This window comes from Homarus americanus, unplaced genomic scaffold (genome assembly GCF_018991925.1).
Source record: "Homarus americanus isolate GMGI-L3 unplaced genomic scaffold, GMGI_Hamer_2.0 scaffold16712, whole genome shotgun sequence".
Taxonomy (NCBI): domain Eukaryota; kingdom Metazoa; phylum Arthropoda; class Malacostraca; order Decapoda; family Nephropidae; genus Homarus; species Homarus americanus.
In genome coordinates, this window is record NW_024757794.1 from 4,223,383 (window position 1) to 4,249,234 (window position 25,852).

Sequence of the window (25,852 nt, forward strand, 5' to 3'; positions counted from 1 at the left end):
TAAATACTTCTAACTTATCTTCCCACACTCTTCGTCTTTCTAGGGAATGCAAGTTTAGTTTCTTTAATCTATCTTGATAAGGAAGGTTTCTAAGTTCCGGAATCATTTTCGTCATTCTTCGCTGCACCGACTCCAGTGAATTGATATCCATTCTATAACAAGGGCATCAGAACTGAACAGCAGAGTCGAGGTGCGGCCTGACTAGCGCAAGATATAGTTGCAATATGACCTATGCACTCTCATTACTTACACTTCTAGATATAAAACCCAATACTCTGTTTGCCGTATTTCGAACATTAATGCACTGTTTTCTAGGCCGAAGTGTCCGGGCTTACGAGAACCCCTAGGTCTCTCTCACAAGTTTACTTCTCTAGTTCGATGTTGTTAAGGCTGTATACGTTTACAGTATTTGTTCCAATATTAAGTACGCTGCACTTGATGGTGTTCGAATTTCATTTGCCATTTTTCTGACCACTCCTGCAGTTTATGTAAATCCTATCTGTAGTGCATTTGCATCCTGTCCTGAATTAATCTGCCGCCCTATTTTGGTGTCATCCGCAAACTTGCTTATGTCACTGCTGATCCCAGTATCTAGATCGTTTATGTTGATGATGATGAACAAGAATGGGCCCAGTACTGACTCATGGGGAACCTCACTAGTTACACAGCTCTACTCAGATTTAACACCATCTACGCTGACCCTCTGTGTTCTATCGTTGAACCATGATTTTATCCAATTTAAAACTTTCCCCTCGATACCATGAGCCTTAACTTCTCAGAAACCTCTGATGCGGTACTCTGTCGAATGCTTTGCTAAAGTCTAAGTAAATAACATCGTAATTTTCGTCCTAAGAGTCCCGGCCCTGACATGGTGCATTCCAGAGTGCTAAGAAATTGTGCAACTAGCTTGCTGAGTCCCTGAAAATCCTGTTCTGTAAATGCTTAGATGAGCAAGAGGTCCCCAGTGATTGAAAAATAGCTTATAAGAGTCATATTTTCAAGAAGGGCAATCATCACTCTACGAATAATTATAGACCAGTGAGCCTGACCAGCATAGTATGTAAACTACTTGAGACCATTATTAGAGGTGCCAAGATGGAACATCTTCGACGAAACAACCTTGTAAAGGATTGCCAACACGGTTTTTGTCGGGACGCTCCTGTTTAACAAAGTTACTGAAGATACTGGATGTTTGGATCCAAATTCTGGAACAGGGTGGAAATATCGATATATTCTTAGATTTTACCAAGGCTTCGACAGCATACGCCATGAGAGGCTGAGAATTAAACTGGAAGGGTACGGGATTCGGAAAAGTGTCCCAGCGTGGATCGGTGACTTTCTGCATGATCGCAAGCAGTGTACGTATAGTGATTAATAGCACGAAATCGTCATGTGTACCCGTGACAAACGGATTACCACAGGGCAGTATATTGGGCCCGTTGTTGTTTGTTTGTTTCGTAAATGCCAGGCCGGAAGCTATACAAACCACCATACAAATGTTTTCAGACAATGCCAAGTTATTCAAGGACACTAAGAACCAAACAGACGGTGAAAAGCTGCAGAAAGATCTCTGTGGGCTTCAAGAGTGATCAAAGAAATGGCTGCCAAGGTAAATATGTCACGAAGTGTAAGGTGATGCACCTGGGTTATACCAACGGGAAGGAGGCTTATCTTATATCCCAACGGGATGAAGAAACTGTATTAATAGACAATGTGAAAAGGACCTGGGTGTGTACAGTATGTTGACAATGAACTGAAGTTCTCGAGCCATTATGAGAAGGTGAATTGAGTAATTAAACTAGTAGGTCTTATAAGAAGGTTGTTCAGATACCTAAACGGTCCGTCCCTCGTAATAATCTTCATGAATAAGGTGCTTCCCCGCTTGGAGTACTGTCACCCGTCTGGTCCCAGAGATATGCTAGGCACTGGCAGTTGATTGATAATGTCCAAAGGAGGGCCACCAGATCGTGCTCCTGCACCTTAGTTACCCATAAAGATTAGAGCGCCTGCAACTGCCTATCTTATACAACAGACGGGCAAAGAGTGACCTAATTGATGTGTATAAACATCCCAAAGGGCACTACTCTGTCGAGTGTACATAGCTGGAGCTGACGGACGCCCGTCCCACAAGGGGATCACAGCTCAAGATTGAAAAAGCCACAAGTCCAGAAAACTTTGAGGGCAAACTTTTTCCAAACGAGAATTGTGAACTCTTGGAACAACCTACCAGAGTGTTGTGACGGCACCGAATGTGAGCTCTTTCAAGAACAGTCTTTACTAACACTGGAACAGGTTCTGATACATTCAGTAGCTAGTGCATGCCCAGTATTTGCCAACAGTGCGTGATAGAGACGTGACCGACCGCCCAAGCGGCTAACGAGCCGATCAGTGGTGAAGAGGATAAAAGTAAACATTAGCTGTGATGGACTGCCGACTGATGGTAGATGTGCAAATGAAATCGAAAAAAAAGAATAGGCCAAACAAAAAACTTGCAATAATATAAAATAACTTATGAAAAGGGACATTAACTTTAATTGGAGAAAATGGCTGCTGAAAGCTTTACAGTATTTGACAAGGACTGTTGTATGGGTCAGAAGCGTAGACACTTTCAGCAGACACCCAGAAAGTGGTTGGAAGCCTTTGAAATGTGGTGTTATAGACGAATGTTAAGAATAAGTTACATTGATTGGAAAACAAATGAAAAAGTACTAAGGTTAACAAACTTTGAGAGAATTACTTGAAATGTACAGAAAAAAAAAAGATACTTTGGACATATAATTAGAGCTGAGGGGATAATAACAAATGTTAATGGGCAAAGTTGAGGGTAGGAGAACTAGAGAGGAACAAACTATTGGAGGATTGGTAAAAACAGCCTGAAAACGTTTAGAGTGGAGGACTGTGGTCACCAACCCTCAAATATGAGGACGGTTCTCTGATTGACTTCGAACAATGAAACACGGTGTTCTTCATTTACAACGTAGTGACGTGTATTCCACATGTAGATGCCAGGTATTGTCAAAGTGTCATGGGAATTTTGGCCGCAGTTGTAGAAGTGGTTTTGGCAGTGCTCGTCATTTTCATCAATGGCAAACTACCTTGCGTAACAAAGTTAAAATGACTGTTATTTACTATTTATTTACCTAAAATGAAAACGGCATTAACTTTCTTGTAACCTTTTCTTAACAGTCAAACATAACCGATATATTTTAGCGCCTGTAAACAATGAAATTATATCCATTCAATCCTTAAGTACATATTACACGTTATTTAGTTTGGTTATACAGTATTTAGTTGAAAGCCATTGTCAGCGAACACAAACCACCTATTATGTTTTGCAAATGTGATTATGGATCTTCAAATCGTGTCCTAAACCTTGTTATGTAAGTAATGTTACAGTAAATTATGAATCGTATATAAATAATCTCATAAATCATAGTAGATACGGAATGCTTAAAATTTTCATCAATTGTAACGTTACAGTTGTAGTATTTATTCATGCCTGACGGAGAAAACATATAGTGGAATAAATCAAACGAAGGGCTTTATTTATAATTTATTTACATAAATATATGAAATTTAAATACAAAAGCACAGGACTAACAGTACTTACAAAAGGTCTATTAAGCGTGGGCACACTGAGGTCAACAGCGATAAGCTTCAGGAGTCGACATTAAGGTTACTGTAGGTCAGCAGTAATCACTACGGCGAGACACACTTGATGAATGAAACTTTTTGTAACCCTTATTTTCTCCTGCTGCCGTTCCTTGTTTTTTTTTCCCCGTGGTTCCCAAATGAGCGAGACTAAACATGGTCTTACACTGGGTTGCTTCTATCACCAGCAACTTACAGTGCGTGTAGATTATTGTCGCAAAAAGTTTTGAAGTAACTTTATATTTATGGTCACAAGACAAGTTTGTGTTGGATGGTTAACAAACTGGCATAACGACAGAACTTACGTTAAAATGAATTTTAAAATGACGGTAGATATGTTACATAATATACTACCAGTAACTCCCGACTGGGATATTCTGTTTATTTAATCCTGAAACAGCATTTTCCAGGATCCATTGGCTACCGTAAGGTATATTGGCGTACACTCCGGGGATGCCCTCTTCACCACAACCAATGCCCCATGCCACGATGCCGGCCTGGACGTACCTACTGGGATCTTGAGGGTCTTGACATACCAATGGGGAACCACCGTCGCCTTTGCAGGTGTCCACACCAGGTTGACCTCCGGCGCAAATGAACGAATCGTCAAGTACAAAGAACTTGCCCAGTCTTGTGGTTCTTAGAGCAGTTTGGCAATGTTTATGTGTCGTAACTTCCAGTTGGATCTTCTTCAAAACGTTTTGGAATGTTCCATCCTTTCCAAACTTGTCCTTGCCCCAGCCTGTAGCCCAACACTGGGAATTTTGGAAATTCAGGTCTGCAGTGGGAAGACAGATAGTGTCCACGTTGGGCCCAAGCTCAAGACTTTGCTCCAGGAACAAGAGAGCATAATCATTGAAGAGCGCACCCGAGTTGTAACCTTCGTGGACAACATAAGAGTTAACTTTGCTTTCCTGATGAGGGTAAAGTTCGTAGGTACGCTGGGTGTCCCATTCACCAGCACGAATCTTTAGTTCGTTAGCTTTATAGGCGGCGACGCAGTGGGCGGCGGTGAGCACCACGGACGGGTGGATCAGGGAGCCTCCACATACGTACAGATTGACAGGTTTGTCAGAAACCACCTGCTCCTCCCGCAGCACCGCAACCATCCACGGGAATTCACCAAATTGTGCCTGGTTGTCCTGTTGATATAAACAAACATTGTTTAGCAGACACATTTACGACATGAAAATAATTTATAAATTCATCCTAAACAAGGAAACGATTTATTCATTTAAATACAAAAAAATTTAAGAGGTTAATGATGAAGACTACAATGAATTTAAATTAACTAAAACTTAGATATTAACTAAGGTTTAGATATTAAAAGTTAATATCTAAACCTTGGTTACTAAGGTGGAAATATTTGGTGTTACCAAATGAATGAAAGTTTTATTCCAGAAACATTCCGAATCATCTCAAACTGTAAATGAGTTGGTCAGATTGACAGGCGACCTACCTGGTACGCTACATGTATACGGTATATACTGTACAAATAGTCGCTAGGAAGCATCATGCATACAATAATAAAAACTATAAATTATTACTAACCTAACTGGCTTTAGGTATAGTTTGGGTATATTGTTAGGGTAAACCAAATTTTTACGAAATATGAATTGTGTTTCATTTACAGCACGAGAGAGGAGGGGCATCACGTGGATTTTTCAACATACTGTACTGTATGTACCTTCACTTTTAACCTCCATGATCCACCCCGTTAAGCTTTTACTTTTAGTAACCATGGTAAAGTATTTATGTACCATGTTTTAAAATCTATTAAATTAGTGGAAATTTAGTGTCCATTGAATTTCACAAGTTTATCGGTGGTGAAATATGTATAATTGCTTCTAATTTCACCAGAATTTATCACTTATCAGCTTTTTCTGTCTTGCTGATTGATATAAGAGTCATAATGGTGTCATCTTTTTAACACATACTGTACTAACCAATTTTACGGGCCAACTCCAGATATTAGTCTCAAGCTTATGAACGACTCATTTTCCAACAGTTCATATAATGTAGATTTACTAAACTTGTTATTGGAAGATATTTCTGTGCTTCCGTAAACAAGGTCATAAAGCGCGTGCTCGTAAGTGATCAGTACGTACAGTCGGGGGTCAAAAGTTCGCTCCCGCCCAAAATGAAGCCGCGTCGACCCCAAATGAGATGAAACAGTCTGGATAAGTCAGTTCGGAGACTCATTCCCTTGACTCTGTTTCACCACGGAGAGTGAACTTTTGTCCTCAACTGTACACTAAACCACAATTATTCTAAGTTACGGACTTTACTGGTTATCTTTGGTCGAATTGCCTTCCTGTTTAAGAATGTTTGTATACCCGCACTGTTTAGGTATATTATTTGTATACCTACACAGTCTATGTACTTCTGTTGCCCCACCAAAGGTAGGTAAAAATTTTTGCCATACAGGCAAGCATACCAACCCTCCCAGCACAGCAGCAGACCCCCCCCCCTCCCCCACCCGCGATACTTTTTTTTTTACTTTGTGCACCGTATACCTGCATTGTCTATTTACACATGCTAAACCAAAAGTAAACTTGGATGGCGATTTTTATGAACAAATCTATCTATCTACGAAAATAAATACAATACTAACTTTGAAGCCGAGGATGCGAGCGTTAACTCCCTGAGGATTGCGTTGACCACAGTGGGGAAGGTATGGATCGACCGTGGGTGGTATTTCGTCTGTAGGGTTGTTGCAGCACACATCCAAAAACTGTGGACAGTCCGAGTTGGATTGTCCGGTGGTAGAGTTCCCAAACCTGTGTGTGAGAGAGATGCCGTTAGAAGTTGTCTTTAATAGCAAACGAGATCATCATCACGTGGGCAGTAATAAACCTGTAAAAAAATGGTTACTAATCGTTGTCAAGACTTTGTTAAAGTTATGAAGGGGCATGTAAGAACCACGGCCGTACTTTGGATAGCTTTATAACCAGATCTCACTGAAAATATAAATGGCCTAGAGTTCAACCTCGCCCGAGAATCGAACCCAAGAGCACCTGAGAGACAAAAATGCTGTCCACTACACTGCCTGAGCTGAATATAACCGCATCTGTAAATATACCAGTGAAGATTTACCTGATGTTGATGAGTCCTGCACCATCGGTAACGATGTCTCCCTCCCGACACAAATAGTAGGGCACACAACTGCCCGCGCCGCCGTTGCACAGGACGAGTGTATCCACAGTGTTATTTGGTACAGGAGATGTATTTCCGCCAGGGTCGACTGGGTTGTTGCAATCGGGTTCCCACCAGAAGCAGTCTGGTTCAGCTTGTCGACGTTCCCTCGGTATGGCAGTGGCTGCTGCCAACACCGTCACCAACACGACCAGTGAACGCATTCTGTTGAACATAATAATCAGTTACAACAGGACTGCAATGTCAAATATTATGGATGCCCTATAAAAACAGGTACTAGATAACAAACTATGAAAAAAAAAAGACGGTACAGAGAACGGGCGTCTCTTTACTGATGCCAAGTTTGAACGAACTCTATGATAAGGTACTTACTGTATGTTATATTTTTTCACTTGTGATGTGCTTTATACTGGACAAAGGTGTCACTTCTGTATATCCAGAATACCATTTTCACGAATCCTGTATTGGTTATATTCGCAGAAAGAAAATTTGTGTAAGCTTACGAGAATAAGTTTTTAAAACTCCTGAGGTGTGTACGGGCAAGGCTAAATATTTTCTCCCAGTTAATGAAACGAACCAACTAAACCTAGGGTAATTTAAACCGGCCAAAATAGTAACACTAGAGGTTAAGCCGGTAATTTACAGTAGGTCCGATCTTTCGTTAACTACACTCAGAAATGATGTCATCCCGACGTCACCGAGGCTCCGACCGTACTGTATGTTTCGTGAAGGCTCTGGACAATTTATTAACTTTTTTTTTTAACTTTTATCCTCTTCGCCACTGATCGGCTCGCTAGCCTCCCGGGCGATCGGTCACGTCTCTGTCACGCACTGTTGGCAAATACTGGGCATGCACCGGCTCCTGAATGTACCTGAACCCGCTCCAGTGTTGGTCAAGTCTTCTCTTGAAAGAGCTCACACTCGGTGCCGTCACAACACTCTCTGGTAGATTGTTCCAAGAGTTTACAACCCTCACTCCGAAAAAGTTTGCCCTCACGGTTTTCTGGACTTGCGGCTTCTTCAATCTTGAGCTGTGACCCCTTGTGGGGCGAGCGTCCGCCAGCTCCAAGTAAGGACACTCAACTGAGTAGTTCCCCTGAGATGCTTATAAACCTCAACTAGGTTCCCCCCTTCTGTAGTATAAGCTAGGCAAGTTCAGGCGCTCCAATCTCTCAGGGTAGCTGAGGTGCCGAAGTGCAGGCACCAGTTTGGTGGCCCTCCTTTGAACATTTTCAACCAACTGACAGTCCCTAGCATATCTCGGGGACCAGATGGGGTGACAGTACTCCAGATGGGGAAGCACTTCACTCCTGAAGATCGTCACGAGGGACGGACCGTCTAGATATCTGAACGACCTTCTTATAAGACCCAATAATTTATTTGCCTGATTTACCTTCTTCTCACAATGGCCCGAGAACTTCAGCTCATTGTCAACATACACACCTAGGTCCTTCTCACACACAGTCTCAACTAGTACATTTTCTTCATCCCGTTGGGACATATGGTACGCCTCCTTACCGTTGGTACGCCCCAGGTGCATCCTCTTACACTTCGTGACATTGAATCTCAGCAGCCATTCCTTCGACCATTCCTGGAGCCCACAGAGGTCCTTCTGCAGCTCTTCACAGTCCGCTTGGTTCTTAATTTCCCGAAATAACTTGCCATCATCGGCAAACATTTGTATGGAGGAGTGTACAACGTCAGGCATATCATTTATGAAACAAACAAACAACAGCGGGCCCAATACACTACCCTGCGGTACCCCACTTGTTACAGGTACAGATGACGATTTCGTGCCATTAATCACCACACATTGCTTGCGGTCATGTAGAAAGTCTTCTATCCACGCTAGGACATTTCCCCGAATTCCGTACCCTTCCAGTTTGATTTTCAGCCTTTCGTGGGGTACACTGTCGAAAGCCTTGGCAAAATCTAGGTAAATATTGTCGATATTACCACCCCGTTCTAGAATATAGGTCCAAATATCCAATACCTTGAGCAATTGTGTCAAGCAAGAGCGCCCCGGCATAAAACCGTGTTGGCAATCTTTTACAAGGTTGTTTCGTAGTAGATGTTCCATCGCGGCATCTCTGATAATACGCTCAAGTACTTTACATATTATGCTGGTCAGGCTCACCGGTCTATAGTTGTTCGTGGAGTGACTATCGCCCTTCTTGAAGATAGGACTCACATAAGCCACTTTCCATTCACTGGGGACCATTTGTTCATCCAGGCATTTACAAAACAGAATCTTCAGGGCTCTGCAAGCTCGTTGCACAGCTCTCTTAGCACTCTAGGATGCACCATGTCAGGTCCAGGACTCTTATGGACCTTTAGCCTGGACAGTTTATTTCTAATACCCTCTTCTGTGAACACAATGTGGGTCATTGCTGTGTCGAACCGTCTGTCCTCAAACGCAGGAAGGTTAGTTGCATCCTCTCTTGTGAACACTGAGGAAAAGAAGCTGTTCAATGCCTCAGCTTTATCCTGGTCAGAATCTGCGTAACTACCATCTTCAAGCCTCAGGTCTGATACTCCTACTCGCGTTTTCAATTTCGACTTTGCATAGCGGTAAAACGCCTTTGGGTTTGACTTGACCTCGCGTGCAACCAGCCTTTGGAACTCCTTTTCAGCCCTCCTACACTCTATCTTTGCTTGGTTTCTGGCTCTTGCATACATCCTTCTGTCCTGCTCATCGTTTGACCCAACCACGTCTTAATTTCCTGGGTTTTCTTCTTGTTTTGTCGACCGCCGCACATGGTTCGTAATGTAGGGATCCTCGTATTCCTAGAAGCACTGGGTTTGGTCTTGGGTATATATTTAATAGATAAAATGGGTCATTTTACTGAATTGATATTCAGCGTAATTATTACTTGCGTTCTTGTACTGTAATAAGTCAGGCCAGTTGATACCCTCATCTCTTCCACTCATCCCATTGTAATTTCCTTGTAATAATATTTGCACCTTGGCCTGGCCTTATCTTGAACTAGGTAACAGTTAAATCTGAATGACAACACTGTATGGTGACTGGTGCCAACTGGGGAGCAGGTGTTTCCGGTTTGGCCACCATACCCTCCTCGTTTGTTATGATGAGGTCAAGTGGCTTGGGTGTTTGCACTCCCTCTGTAATATGTCGGGTCTCTCACATGTTGGAACAGAAAATTATCTCTCCAAGTTTTACTACAAAAATGTAGGATTATTCAGAGTCATTCGGGGTGGACTCGTTTCTCCGTCGATGTCGCCATAGTTAAAGTCCCCATGATAAGGAGGTGGCTGGGGTTGAGCATCGCCGCATTGTTTATTAGGTTCTTATTAGGATTTCAGCGCTTTGATTTGGTGGGCGCAGTTCGGGGATCTGTGCGTGCCGACGATGAAATGATACCTCCCTTTAATTTAATTTTACACCACTTGGACTCTTCAAAAACATCTCTCCTGGCACTCGCCTGGCTGGCTTAAGGTGTACCTAGCGTAGATATACACCCTCACATAGGATTCTTGAGTTAGGTTCGTAAATGGAGTCATGTCATGTGCTGAACTCCACATTCCTCTGGGTCGATTCCATATGTTGCAACAGTTCTGCTCCTACAATATCTGGTTGGGTGTACTCTTATTGAGTGTTTCAAACTCCTCCCCATGGGAACGTGTCGGTAGTGTACATGACTTGTTGTTGGAATTTGTTCTCGGTAACGTCTCTGCTCTTAGTAATAAACCCCACTCCACCCACATTCTCAGAAGCTGCAGCATTTGCTAAGTACAGTACACTGTATTTTGCAGGGTGTGGTTAAAATGTCATTGTTTACACGGCGCTCGTTCCCTCCTGTCCGGTAGGCTGAGCTGGTGCCTTATAGGGTGGGGGTTGAGTGGGTGGAGGGGTTTCTGCCCCTGGCTGTGTCCTTTGCCTTGTTTCCACTGCCACTCACAGAGTATAACCCATGTGCACCTGTCCCGTTCCTCCTCGACTCCTCCCTCTTGCTAGCTGGTCAGCAGGAGCTTCTTGTGCCTGTTCCTCTTCATTGCAAATTGCGGTCTGGGTGAATAAATACATCCCGAAATACTCGCTCCTTGCTAAGTTTTTTGCCTGCCGGGCAGCAGCCATTTCTCCTCCTCACTCCCTAGTGTGATCCTGAGGGGGCGAGGCAGCCTACTTTTGTCCCAGTCTCCTCCCTTAACAATTTTTCCATTCTCAATTAAGATGCAGTAAAACGAATAAATAAGCAAAGTTCACGTAAGAAAATCGCATTAATAGTTTATTTTCATCGCAGAAAACGGATGATAATAATGAAGTAGGTTGGTGGTGGGGCCAAGAACTGTAGTGGGGGAGATAATTCTGTGTGAGCGGAGTCACAAAAAACGCTAAGAAAAACTAGTTTCGTAAACTTCCCGAAGCCTCCATTGTTGCCAATACCTAAACACAACTACACCCTCCTCAACTCCCCTCAATAAACTTTTTTTTTCTGTATACAGTAAAATATAGTTTTGATATTTATCCTACGAAAAGATTCTAGATCCGACTGAAAGATCCATAAAACTGCCTGGAAGACGGTGTCACCTGTCACCATTATTTTACAAATACCTTTCTTCTCCCAAGTGTTCCTACACTACACTACACCACACTACACTGTAGCTAACCACATGGTTTACAATACACGATAGCTAACCACACCACTCTATAGCCAACCACACCACACTGCAGCTAACCACACCTTTCTACAGCTAACCACACCTTTCTATAGCTAACCACACCTTTCTATAGCTAACCACACCTTTCTATAGCTAACCACACCTTTCTATAGCTAACCACACCTTTCTATAGCTAACCACACCCTTCTATAGCTAACCACACCTTTCTATAGCTAACCACACCTTTCTATAGCTAACCACACCTTTCTATAGCTAACCACACCCTTCTATAGCTAACCACACCTTTCTATAGCTAACCACACCTTTCTATAGCTAATCACACTTTTCTATATCCACACTCATATCACGTGACCAACAACGGGCGAGGAGTGGCCTCTGGCCTTCATGCGTCAGGCAACAATACAGTTCTTGTCAATGAGACTGGAACGCCCACCTGGCCTGCTCACCTCACACACTACATCCCTAGTTCTGACCACACACGCCCTGCTTACATCATTCTTAGACAACAAACCTTGCTGGCTGTCAAAGTGAATTTTATACATTTCAGAAAACAACGCTGGTAGTGGTCTCTCTCTCTCTCTCTCTCTCTCTCTCTCTCTCTCTCACACAGTAGATTTGCATATACACACCCAATCGAATACGTCTTATGAAAAGTTACACACAATTCGCTTTTCAAGAGATATTATTAGTTATGGCTGAAAGGCTTTGTCCACAGTACCACCAGAACTCAACCACAACAATAATAGTGACCTGACCGACCAGCTGCTTGCTCTTAACGTCAGTACTGAGGGAAAATTTATACCTACGAACCTGTGTTATTTATTTACTTATATATTCAAGTTTTGTTTATTGCCTTTGTTTATTTATATTGGTTTGATTACTGTTTTTACTCAGTGTTTTGTTTAATGTTTGTTTTGTTTGATTCGGGGGAGCCTCCAGCACTGAATATCTTCCAACCGGGGCTAACAGGCAATTAAGTCACATGAGCAATAATGAGTCGCCCAGCACCACCACGCAATATGATCGTCGCATCCACACTCACAACAGGAGTCTTATCAGAACAAGAACTCGGGTGAATTAAATTACCTTAAAATATCTCCAGGAGTGTAGCAAAGTCCGTAGCACCTCACACTCTCTCACTAGAACACGCCTCTGCGAGTGACTGTGTTGACCAGGGCCCGCGCGGCTCCTTATATTGGCCCGGTTGCGACTCGCCAGTATTGCCAAGGCCTCTTGAAATTTAAGCTTGGTAGTCTCTCTACCGCAAGGATTTTCATCTTCAGTGCAAAAATTTAGATTGGTGCAAACATGTAGTATTATTGATAAAGATTATAATTAGCTCGTTGTTAATGTCATGAAAGCAACGGATATATTGCATGTATGAATTGTCTCACATCGTCAGCCAGACCTACAGTACATCAAGCGGTCCTCTAGGAAAAACATGCACACCACAAACAAGCAACACTTGGCTCTCTTCAACGTGACGTTGACATCCATATTTAACATCAGATATTACACAAGCGAAAAGAATGAATTTATAAATAAATCACCAGCTGCAGCCAGCAAATAAATCCGTATGATATTCTCCGTAAAACAAATGTTAATCGTTCATAATCTTTCGTGAATAAATATTGCCATCCGATCTGCGTCTTTCCAGCGATATCGTCATGGAGGATGGGAGGAATAAAGAAAAGGGTTAAGTAGTCGGGTGGCCCACACAAGGTTTCGTGTGAATATATTCAGAAAACCCACACTACGTCACCGTGTAGCTCCGCCCACTTCCTGACGTCATAACTTTTACCTGTGAGCCAGAGCACAACACTGGTTACCTCCTTCTCTCCTTCACACTAACCTCAATCGCTTCCTCTCTCCCTCACATTACCTTTGGCTCCCTCTGTCCCTCACACTACACGCGTTGGCCCCTCACCTCCCTCACACCTAATCGCTCCTCCCTTTCCTAAAACTACACCTACTGGCTCCTCCCTCCCTCCACACTACACCTACTAGCTCCCTCCTTCCCTCACCAACACCTACTGGCCCTCCCCTCCTCACACTACACCTAAGCTCTCTCCCTCCTCAAACTACACCTACTGGCCCTCCTCCCTCAAACTCCACCTACTGGCTCCCCCCCTCCTTTACACCTACTAGCTCCCTCCTTCCCTCACACTACACCTAGCTCTCTCCTCCCTCAAGCTACACCTACTGGCTCTCTCCTCCTCAACTACACCTGGCTCCCACCTGGCTCCCTTCCCTCTTTTGCTGGCTCCCTCCTTCCCTCACACAACACCTACTGACCTACTGGTTCCCTCACATGCCTGCTGACCTCCCTCTCACACTATGCCTACTGGCTCCTCCCTCACACTGCCTCTGGCTCCTCCTACACCTACTGGCTCCCTCCTCAAACTACACCTACTGGTTCCCTCCCTCCTATGCCTACTGGCTCCTCCTCCCTCACACTACACCTGCAGGCTCCTTCCCTCACCTACTGGCTCGCTCCTCCTCCCCTCCTCCTCCCTCCTCAAACTACACCTACTGCTCCTCCTCCTCTCTACACCTGTTGGCTCCTTCCTCCCTCACACCTACTGGCTCCCCTCCCTCACCCCTACACCTGCTGGCTCCTCCCTCCACTACACTGGCTCCTCCCTCCCTCACACCCAGCTGCTCCCTCCCCTCCCACCTACTGGCCCTCACTACCTACTTGCTTTCCCTCCCCTCCTTCCCCTCTACTGGCTCCTTCCTCCTCCCTCCCTCAAACTACACCTACTGCCCTCCTCCCCTCCATACACCTGCTCCCTCTCTTCCTTACTACACCGGGCTCCTCCTCACACTACACCTACTGGCTCTTTCCGTCCCTCACCTGCACCTACTGGCTCCCTCCCTCCCTCAAACTACACCTACTGGCTCCCTCTCTCCTGCTAGCTCCTCCCTCAAACTACACTGCTCCTCCCTCCTGCACCTATTAGCTCCTTCCCTCCCTCAAACTACACCTAGCTCCTCCCTCCCTCCCTCCACTACACCTACTGGCTCCTCCACACCTGGCTCCTCCTCAATCTACACCTGGCTCCTCCTTCCCATACACTATTGGCTCCTTCCCTCCCTCTTACTGGCTCCTCCTCACTACACCTACAGGCTTCTTCCCTCCTCACACTACATCAACTGTTCCTCCTCACACTGAACCTGCTGGTCCCTCCCTCAAACTTCATACTGGCTCCTCCTCCACTACACCTATTGGCTCTTCTCTCCTCAATCTACACCTCTGGCTCCTTCCCTCACACTACATCAACTGGCTCCTTCCCTCACTCACACAACACCTATTGGCCCCTTCCCTCCTCTACCTGGCTCCTCCTCCCTCCCTCAAGCTACCCCTGCTCCTCCCTCTCAAACTTCACCTACTGGCTCCCTCCTCCCTCAACTCCACCTACTGGCTCCTCCCTCCCCTCCCTCAAACTACACCTACTGGCTCCCTCCTCCTCAAACTCCACCTACTGGCTCCTCCTCCCTCACCTGGCTCCTCCTCCCTCAGCTCCCTCCCTCCTGAAACTCCACCCTGTGTCCCTACCCTCCTCCTGTACCCTGTGTCCCTCCTCCTCACACCTATTGTCCTTCCCTCCTCACACTACACCTCCTCCTCCACTCACCTACTGGCTCCTCCCTCCCTCAAACTCCACCTACTGGCTCCTCCTCCCTCCAACACCTGCTGGCTCCTCCCTCCTCCAACTCCACCTACTGGCTCCTCCTCCTCAAACTCCACCTGGCTCCTCCCCTCACTCAAACTCCACCTGGCTCCTACCTCCTCACACAACACCTACTGGCTCCTTCCCCTCCCTCAAGCTCACCTGCTGGCTCCCTCCTCCCTTGACCTTCCCTCCCTCACACCTACTGGCTCCCTCCCTCACACCTATTGGCTCCTTCCTCCCCACACACCTACTGGCCCCTCCTTCCTCACACCTGTTAATCCTTCCACTCACTCAGGCTCACCTGCTGACCACTCCTCCTCCAGACACCTGTGGCTCCTTCCCTCCCTCACACTACACCTACTGGTCCCTTTCCTCACACCACACCCTGGTCCTTCCCTCACTCAAGCTCCACCTCACTGGCTCCTCCCTCCTCACACAACACCTATGGGCTCCTTCCTCCTCCACTACACCCTACTGGCTCCTCCCTCCACTCACACAACACCTGTGGCTCCTACCCTCACTCACACCTATTGGCTCCTTCCTCCCTCCCCACACACCTACTCGCTCCCTCCTTCTTCACCTACTGTCCTCCTCCCTCCCTCCAAACTACACCTACTGGCTCCCTCCTCCTCCAACCACCTGGCTCCTCCTCCTTCACCCAGCTCCTCAACTCTGGCTCCCTCCCTCCTCCAAACTCCACCTACTGGCTCCTCCCTCCCTCCGGCTCCTGCCTCCTCACACTGCACCTGGCTCCATCCTCCTCCACTTCACCTGGCTCCTTCCCTCCTTCAAACTACACCTGCCTTCCTCCCTTAAACTACACCTACTGGCTCCTTCCTCCCTTAAGCTACACCTGGCTCCTCCTCAAACTCCACCTACTGGCTCCTCCCTCCCTCAAACTCCTTTGGCTCCCTCCTCCTCAACTCCCCTGCTGACCTCTCCCTCAGGCTCTGCCTCCTCCCTCCGACTCCACCTACTGGCCCCCTCCTCATTCACCTACCTGACTCCTTCCTCCCTCACATTAAACCTGCTGGCTCCTTCCTCCCTCAAACTACCTACTGGCTCTCTCCTTCAACCTGGCTCTCTCCTCCCTCAAACTACACCTGTCCTCACTCCTCCCTCACACTGGCTCCTCCTCCTCCACCTCTCTCCTCCCTCAAGCTTCCTCCTCACTGGCTCTCCTCCCTCCTCAAACTACACCTACTGTCCTCCTCCTCCAACTACCTGGCTCCTCCTCAAACTCCACCTACTGGCTCCTCCTCCTCCAAATCCACCTACTGGCTCTCCACTCCCTTGCTTCCTCCTCCCTCACACACCTATTGCTCCTTCCTCCACACCTGCTAGCTTCTCCTCCCTCCTCAAACTACACCTACTGGCTCCTCTCCCTCACCTACACCTGCTGGCTCCCTCCTTCCTTCCCTGCTCCCTCCCTCACTACACCTACTGGCTCTCCTCCCCTCACACTGCCACCTGCGCTCCTCCTCAAACTACACCTACTGGCTCCTCTCTCCTGCCTGGCTCCTCCTCAAACTACACTTGGCTCCTCCCCTCCTGCCTTGGCCACTCCTCAAACTACTGGCTCCTCCTTCACACTGCACCTATTGGCTCCTCCTCCTCAAACTGCACCTACTCCTCTCCCTCTCTCACCTAGCTCACCTCCTGTTGGCTCCTTCCTCCTCCTCCACCTGCTGGCTCCTTCCTCCTCCCTCACACTACACCTACTGGCTTTCCCTCCCTCACTACATCAACTGCTCCTCCCTCCCTGCACCTACTGGCTCCTCCCTTAGCTTCCTTACTGGCTCCCTCCCTCCCTACACCTATTGGCTCCTTCTCTCCCTCAATCTACCTGGCTCCTTCCTCACATACATCAGCTCCTTCCCTCACTCACACCAACACCTATTGCTCCTTCCCCTCCTCACACCTACTGGCTCCTCCTCCCTCCCTCAACTACACCTACTGGCTCCTCCCTCCCTCCAACTACACCTGGCTCCCTCCCTCCCTCAAACTCCACCTCCCCTCCCTCCCCAGCTACCTGGCTCCCTCCTCCCTCCAGCTCACCCCTGGCTCCTCCCTCCTCACTCACCTGCTGGCTCCTCCCTCCTCAAACTCCACCTCTGGCTCCTCCCTCCTCAAACTCCACCTGTGGCTCCTACCCTCCTCACACACCTGTTGCCTCCCTCCTCACACACCCTGTTGCTCCTTCCTCCCTCACCTACACCTCTCGCTCCTCCTCCTCAAACTACACCTACTGGCTCCTCCTCCTCAACTCACCTCCTCCCCTCCTCACACCTGCTGGCTCCTTCCTCCGCTCACCTGCTGGCTCCCTCCTCCTCACCTACACCTGTGGCTCCCTCCCTCACTACACCTACTGGCTCCTCCTCACACCTGTAGCTCTTTCACACAACACCTGTTGCCTCCCTCTTTCACCCTACTACCCTCCCTCCCGGCCATCCCTCATCCCTCACCCCCTGGCCTCCTCACTCAAACTACACCTGCTGGCTCCTCCTCCTCAATCACCAACTGGCTCCCTCCTCCCTCCTCAAACTCCACCTACTGGCTCCTCCCTCCTCAAACTACACCTACTGGCCCCTCCCCTCACTGCACCTCTGGCTCCATCCCTACCTCAAACTACACCTACTGGCTCCTTCCCTCCCACACTACACCTACTGGCTCCTTCCCTCCTCAAACTACACCTACTGGCTCCTTCCTCCCTAACTTCACCTACTGGCTCTTCCTCCTCAAACTCCACCTACTGGCTCCCTCCCTCCCTCAACTCCACCTACAGGCCCTCCCTCCTCCTCACCTGCCTGGCCTCCCTCACCTGCCTACTGGCTCTCCCTCCCTCACACTACCTGCTGTCCTCCTTCACTACCTACTGCTCCTTCTACACCTCGCTCCTTCCTCTTACTACACCTGGCTCCTCCTCAGCTCACCTACTGGCTCCTCCTCCTCAAACTACACCTACTGGCTCCCTCCTCCCCTCAAGCTCCACCTGGCTCCTTCCCTCCTCAAACTACACCTATTTGCTCCCTCTACTGCTCCTTCCCTCTCACACTACACCTACTGGCTCCTTCCCTCCCTCAAACTACACCTACTGGTCCTTTCCTCCCTCCCCTCCACTACACTTCTGGCTCCTCCCTCCTCAAACTACACCTACTGGCTCCTTCCTCTCTCCCTCACACACCTACTGGCTCCTCCTCCTCCAAGCTTCACCTACTGGCTCCCTCCCCTCACTCCAACCACCTACTGGCTCCTTTCCTCACTCTCCTGCCTGCTGGTCCCTCCCTCCCTCCCTCTACCTACTGGCTCCCTCCCTCCCCTCACACACACCTACTGCTCCTTCTCTCTCCCTCACACCTCCCTCCTCCCCCACACACCTACTGGCTCCTTTCCCCTCACTCTCAACACCAACTGACTCCTTCCCTCCCTCCTTCCTACACCTACTGGCTCCTTCCCTCCCTCACACTACACCTACTGGCTCCCTTCCCTCCTCTCACCTACTGGCTCCTCCCTCCCTCCCTCACCTACACCTACTGGCTCCTTCCCTCACTCCTTTAACCAGCTCGACTCCTCCCTCCTCCCCTACACCTACTGGCTCCTCCCTCCTCAAACTACACTTGGCTCCCTCCCTCACTATGCCCTACTGGCTCCCTCCCTCACACTACACCTACTGGCTCCTCCCTCAAACTTCACTGGCTCCCTCCCCTCCCCTTGCCTGCTGGCTCCCTCCCTCCTGCTTCACCTGGGCTCTTCCCTCCCTCCCCTCCCTTCACCTACTGGCTCCCTCCCTCACACTTCACCTACTGGCCCTTCTCCACACTTCACCTGGCTCCCTCCCTCCCTCACTCTGCCCTGCTCGCTCCCTCCTCCTCACCTTACACCTACTGGCTCCTCCTCCTCAAACTACACCTACTGGCTCCTTCCCTCCTCGCACAACATCTCTGGCTCCCTCCCTCCCTCCACACTACACCTACTGGCTCCTTCCTCCCCTCACTACACCTACTGGATCCTTCCCTCAATCCTCCAACATCTACTGGCTCCTTCCCTCTCTCCCTCACATACACCTTCTGGCTCCTCCCACTCAAACTACACGTACTGGCTCCCTCCCCACACTGCTACTGGCTTCCTCCCTCATACACCCTGTGTCCTTCCCTCAATCCCTTTAACATCTCGCTCCTTCCCTCTCTCCCCTCACACTACACCTACTGGCTCTTCCCTCCCTCACACTACACCTACTGGCTCCTTCCCTCAATCGCACACTATGCTACTGGCTTCCTCCTCCACACCTACCCAGGCTCCTTCTCTGCCTAATACTCGTATAACTAAACTTATCCGAACGCGTAGTAGTGTTCGGATGGGTAATTCAGGTAAAATAAGCTGGAGTGTCTAATCTTCAGGTGAAATAAGCTGGAGTGTCTAATCTTCAGGTGAAATAAGCTGGAGTGTCTAATCTTCAGGTGAAATAATTATGGGCATTAATCCTTTTCATTATAGTGGTGATTAAAATTGGCGAATGTAAATCCTGCCAAGAGTTTCATAAGACAAAATCCATTACAATAATAACACAGTGGAACCAACCCAGTAATACCAACACCAAGAGAACTAACCCAGTACCAAGAGAACCAACCCAGTATTACCACCACCAAGAGAACCAACCCAGTATTACCAACACCAAGAGAGCAACCCAGTATTACCAACCACCAGAGAACCAACCCAGTATTACCAGCAGAGACCAGCAGTATTACCAACACCAAGAGAACCAGCGGTATTGCCAACACCAAGAGAACCAACCCAGTATTACCAACACCAAGAACCAACCCAGTATTACCAACACCAAGAACTAACAGTATTACCACCACCAAGAGAACCAGCAGTATTACCAACACCAGAGAACCAACCAGTATTACCAACACCAAGAGAGCCAACCCAGTATTACCAACACCAAGAGAACCAACAGTATTACCAACACCAAGAGAACTAACCCAGTATTACCAGCAAGAGAACCAGCCGTATTACCAACACCAAGAGAGCCAACCGTATTACCAACACCAAGAGGCCAGCAGTACCAACACCAAGAACCAGCAGTATTACCAACACCAAGAGGCCAGCCCAGTATTACCACACCAAGAGAACCAGCCCAGTATTACCAACACCAGAGAACCAACCCAGTATTACCAGCACCAAGAGAACCAGCAGTATTACCAACACCAAGAGAACCAACAGTATTACCAACACCAAGAGAGCCAACCAGTATTCCCAACACCAAGGAAGAGCCAACCCAGTATTACCAACACCAAGAGAACCAGCCAGTATTACCAACACAGAACCAGCCCAGTATTACCAACACCAAGAGAACCAGCAGTATTACCACCACCAGAGACCAACCCAGTATTCCAACACCAGAGGCCAGCAGTATTACCAACACCAAGAGAACCAACAGTATTACCAGCACCAGAACCAACAGTATTACCAACACCAGAGAACTAACCAGTATTACCACCAAGAGACCAACCAGTATTACCAACACCAAGAGAACCAACCGGTATTACCAACACCAGAACCCAGCGTATTACCACCACCAAGAACCAGCAGTATTACCAACACCAAGAGAACCAACCCAGTATTACCAACACCAAGAGCCAACCCAGTATTACCACCACCAAAGAACCAACAGTATTACCACCAAGAGAACCAACCCAGTATTACCACCACCAAGAACCAACGTATTACCAACACAGAGCCAACCCAGTATTACCACCACAAGAACCAGCAGTATTACCAACACCAAGAGACTAACCCAGTATTACCACCACCAGAAACCAACAGTATTACCACCACCAGAGAACCAACCCAGTATTACCAACACCAAGAGAACCAACAGTATTACCACCACCGAGAACAGCAGTATTAACACCAAAGGTGTATTACCACCACCAAGAACCAACCCAGTATTACCACCACAAGAGACAGCAGTATTTGCCACCACCAGAGAACCAGCAGTATTACCAACACCAAGAGAACCAACCCAGTATTACCAACACCAAGAAAACCAGCAGTATTACCAACACCCTCCTGAATCATAACAGTAGACCGGGCTAAAAACCGAGTATTGGCACACTTGGGTCTTCCAGAGTGAAGTGATCGAACTTGTTTTATAAGGAGACAGGTTCTGGTGACGCTGTGTAGCCTACTTGTCGATGTCAAAATGGCGCTTGCTACATGGGGCCTTGCGACATTTGGGTCCAATAATTGGGAAAAATATGGAGAATATTTTGTGTATAGTTTATTTATTAATATTATTGTTTGTTTTAGTTTATTATTATTATTATTATTATTATTATTAGTAGTAGTAGTAGTAGTAGTAGTAGTTGTTGTTGTGTATATTACTGTTATTATTCTTTGGGGGGTGATAAAATTACCTGGTGTAAAAAATATGTAACTGATGGAATGCTCACGGCAGTAGTGTCTAAGTATCAACGGTGCCGATAATGATAAGAGTATGGTGATGGTATTAACAGTTGTAAAGATAATAGTAAATATTTTACGAAAGATAAAAAATAATGATACTACGACTACTACAACGACTTTTTTTTTTTAACGTGGCCTCCAGCTTCCCCCTATAGTCATTTTATTACTACGACTGCTACTACTAATAATACCTCTTCTTTTGCTGTTTCATCTCTATCAGGAAGCCTTTCGAAAAATAAAGAATTTGGGGCTGACGTCATTCGTACAGGTGACGTCACTCGCGTTCAGAAACTTTGTGGAGGCAGTGGGGAGAGCCCGGAGGAATTATTTTTCTTACAGTGATGTGTGTCAACAGCTGTTCTCGTGATAGTGTACGGTAGCGGCCAATTGTTTGCCCTAATAAAGGATGAACAGGAGATCGCAGACAATATAAATAAATAAACCGTATTAGGAATTCAAACCTGCAGGAGTGGACGGAGCACAGAACAAGATGATAGAAGAGGTGGGAATGAGATATGTACTGTACTTCACTCACTCATACTACTGTTCAGAATGTCCTCTCATCAGCCAACGTCACCCTGAAAAAGTGTTAAGCAGAGTCACAGGCCAAGCAGTCTAGTATAGTATAACATTACTTTAAACTATCTAATGGGATATTCAGGGAGCCAGGCTGGGCGGCCTTGGGACTGACAACTTCAAGCAAGACAAGGCAGGGCGGACCACATGGAAACCCAGCTCGCCTCTTCAAGATATCATCAAGCGCTATAGGCACATGATCTCAAGTTTCAAGATCGCTACGTTTTAATGCTGGACGAATATAGTGAAGTACTTTTTGTAACGCAGTGTGAACCATACACCAGCACAAACCGTGGAAGCAAGAACAGTACTGGGCTTAAAACTAGTCCTGGAAAGGCGATCAAGAACAAAGGAGTGACCCTACACATGCCACTGACTTCCTTCCCCTCGACGTGGCCATTCTATAACTTAACATTGTGGAACTTATCACATCCTATCGCACACTAAAACGCATTTAAACGTAAACTAACGTAATCCAAACTCAACGTGACACAGTACAACATGTCTTGCCCTGAACCTAACTAAACCAAACCTAACGTGAGTCATATCGATGCTAAACTAACCTGACGTGACCTAACTTAACCTGATGACGTATGTGTGTGTGTGTGTGTGTGTGTGCGTGTGTGTGTGTGTGGAGAGGGGGGGGAGATAAAAACACCACCGCGTACCTGAAGACAGTCAAGGACAACGACAACAACTCTGGATATAAGCTTATTCCTCCTCCATTTACTCCCCCCCCCCTCCTCCCTGCACACACAAGCGATGAGATTATTAGTTATGTTATCATACAGTCGGCAGAAACACTGAGGAAATTCCAACATTAATATCGTGATTTTTTTTTTCAAGGGTGCCGTAGAGCTGGTCATTGTCTGCCATAAATCACACGTGTAAAAAAAAATATCCAATGCGCTCGAAAACCATCCACGTATCGTTATATCGTGTGAAATTTAAGGTTTATACAAGTTTATTGAGGTTGGGAGGGTTGTGAGGCCGACACTCCTGGGGGAAGGTGACCTGTGAGAGTGTTGGTGATGAGGGTGTTGTGTTGTGGATCATATGAGGTAAACCTTCATCTTTATCCACCCATGAATGACACAAGCTGATGATGATTATATATATATATATATGTATTATTTAACTTTAAAACAGTAATGTGGTGGTAGACTGAATCGCATGTCAATCAAAAATAATCAATCACGTGTACAGCTGAATATCGGTTCAATTTATGTGTAGCAACATAACCGGAGCCGCTAGCTAGACGTTAAATTAAGATGTCTCGTTCTATGTCCAGGAATATTGAACAAAAAGAACAGAAAATAACAACAATAAGAATATATTTATACACAGGCGTTGTACTTATACCTTGAAGCAAGCGAGCAGGTCAAATGAATAACAAACCACGTGAATAATACAATGAATATCAAAGGCGTTCGTGAAGCGTCAACAACAACACATGTTGAGAAGCGCCGCACACCAGACCTGCAGCGTCACTCACTCCTCATAGAAAAACATCACCTCCTCCTCCTCCAAGTTGTTAAAAAAATCCGCCAGGAGACAAAATTCCCACTGAAAGCAAACCTGATTTAGCCACGGAGCGTTGGGTAGGGCTTGAGGGACATGACTTGGCGGGTTCTGTACAGGTTTTATAATGAAGCTAGTGGGGTTTGGTATTTTGTCCAGTGGGTTTTTATCTGGTAACATTTTGTCCAGTGGGTTTTTATATGTTTACAATTTGTCCAGGGAAATTTTGTTCGATACCATTTATTATTTTGGAGTATTTTCCCAGGTAATCATTCTTCAACATCAAAGCTCACAAGTCAAATGATGTGTATTTCAAGCCTGGAGACGGTATAGTGTGTCGTGGGTGTTGTAATACACTTGAGTACAGTGTAATAATAATAATGTCTTGTTCCCGGGCGTCTACCTGTACACATCCTCTCCGGGTCATCTGCCTTCAGGACTCGATGTATACCCTGTGTTGTGTTGTGTTGTCTTATTAACGTGTGTTTTGCCGTTGTGTGTTGTCCTGTGTTATGTTGTGTTATTAGCCTGTGTTGTGTTTTGTTATATTCACTAGTATACTACGTAAAGCCTAAGAACAAAATATACCATACAGAAAAATTAGTTCAAATAAGAATGAGCCAAGGTGGATGACCAGAAAACTTAAACATGACATAGGAATAAAGAAAGGAATTTATAAGAAATTAAAGGGAGGAGAGGTGCAGCTCAGAAATTGGTATAATGAACTATCTAGGAATGTTAAGAAAAATTTAAGGAAGGCAAAGAGGGACTACGAAATCAGGGTAGAAAGAGAATCCAAGACGAATCCCAAGGGATTTTTCCAGGTGTATAGGACAAAGGTTAAAAGGCCAAGGACAAAGTGGGACCTTTAAAGTCAGGGAGAGGGGGGAAGTGATCGATGATAGTGAGGAAATAAGCAAAGCATTAAACAGCTACTTATCAGTTTTCACAGAAGAAATTCACGAGAAAATTCCAGAGGTGGAACTGATATTTAGGGGAAATGAAGAAGAGAAATGAAAGAATATCACTATCAGAAAAGAGGATGTTCTTAAGAAGATAAATAAATTAAAGAAGAAAAAATTCCCAGGGCCGGATGAAATTTTCCCTCGAGTTTTGAAAGGGTGTAAGGAACAGATTAGCGGACCCCTCGTAAATATATTTACAAAATCATTAGACACGGGAGTTGTGCCAGACTTGTGGAAACAGGCAAATGTAATACCCATATTCAAAAAGGGAGACAGAGCATCAGCGTCAAATTACCGGCCGATCAGTTTGACGTCAGTAGTGGGGAAATTTCTTGAATCAATTATAGCAAATAGCATCCGATCGCATTTGGAGAAAATAATTAATCTATGACTCTCAACATGGGTTTACAAAGGGAAAATCTTGTCTAACAAATCTGCTGATGTTTTTTTAGGACAGTCTTCGATGTCGTAGATAATGACGAAAATTACGATGTTATTTACTTAGCAAAGTGTTTGACAGAGTACCCCATCAAAGGCTTCTGAGAAAAGTTAAGGCTCAGGGTATCGAGGGGAAAGTCTTAAATTGGATAAAATCATGGCTCGCCGATAGAACACAGAGGGTCAGCGTAGATGGTGTTAAATCTGAGTGGGGCTGTGTAAACACTGGGGTTCCCCTGGGGTCAGTACTGGGCCCACTCTTGTTAATAATCTACATAAACGCTCTAGATATTGGGATCAGCAGTGACATGAGCAAGTTTGGGGATGACACTAAAATAGGGCGGTAGATTAATTCAGGGCAGGGTTCCAAATGCACTACATGAGGACTTAAATAAACTGCAGGGGTGGTCAGACAAATGGCAAATAAAATTCGACACCAGCAAGTGCAGCATACTTAATATTGTAAGAACAAATAATGTCAATGTATACAGCCTTAACAACATCAACCTAGAGAAATCAACTTTTGAAAGAGACTTAGGGGCACTTGTAAGCCCGGACCTACGGCCTAGAAAACAGTGCGTTAATGTTCGAAATAAGGCAAATAAAGTATTAGGTTTTATATCTAGAAGTGTAAGTAATAAGAGTGCAGAGGTCTTATTGCAACTATATCTTGTGCTAGTCAGGCCGCACCTCGATTATGCTGTTCATTTCTGGTGCCCTTATTATAGAATGGATATCAATTCACTAGAGTCGGTGCAG

At 46.2% G+C, this 25,852-nt stretch overlaps 2 protein-coding genes across 2 annotated transcripts; one reads left to right on the forward strand and one right to left on the reverse strand.

Moving 5' to 3' along the window:
* Positions 1-3,541: 3,541 nt before the first annotated feature.
* On the reverse strand, positions 3,542-12,669 carry LOC121857684 (phenoloxidase-activating factor 2-like). The gene is made up of 4 exons (XM_042353756.1): positions 12,535-12,669; positions 6,748-7,011; positions 6,266-6,431; positions 3,542-4,793 (listed from the first exon to the last, which is right to left on the reverse strand). Exons 2-4 carry the CDS (start codon positions 7,008-7,010, stop codon positions 4,002-4,004), a joined length of 1,221 nt encoding a protein of 406 aa, XP_042209690.1. The 5' UTR covers position 7,011; positions 12,535-12,669; the 3' UTR covers positions 3,542-4,001.
* Positions 12,670-19,386: 6,717 nt separating this feature from the next.
* LOC121857656 (proteoglycan 4-like) lies at positions 19,387-21,208 on the forward strand. Its single transcript, XM_042353718.1, has 3 exons — positions 19,387-19,492; positions 19,726-20,025; positions 20,181-21,208. The coding sequence occupies exons 1-3, from the start codon at positions 19,387-19,389 to the stop codon at positions 21,206-21,208; spliced, it is 1,434 nt and encodes a 477-aa protein (XP_042209652.1).
* Positions 21,209-25,852: the final 4,644 nt, after the last annotated feature.

Coding starts and splice junctions, on each gene's coding strand:
- LOC121857684 (XM_042353756.1), bottom strand. CDS start 7,010: ATGCGTTCACTGGTCGTGTTGGTGACGGTGTTGGCAGCAGCCACTGCC. Junction 6,432..6,747: donor GCAGGACTCATCAACATCAG/GTAAATCTTCAC, acceptor TCTCACACACAG/GTTTGGGAACTCTACCACCG. Junction 4,794..6,265: donor CTCGCATCCTCGGCTTCAAA/GTTAGTATTGTA, acceptor TTATATCAACAG/GACAACCAGGCACAATTTGG.
- LOC121857656 (XM_042353718.1), top strand. CDS start 19,387: ATGCTACTGGCTTCCTCCTCCACACCTACCCAGGCTCCTTCTCTGCCT. Junction 19,493..19,725: donor TGTTCGGATGGGTAATTCAG/GTAAAATAAGCT, acceptor CAACACCAAGAG/AACTAACCCAGTACCAAGAG. Junction 20,026..20,180: donor CAACACCAGAGAACCAACCA/GTATTACCAACA, acceptor CAACACCAAGAG/GCCAGCAGTACCAACACCAA.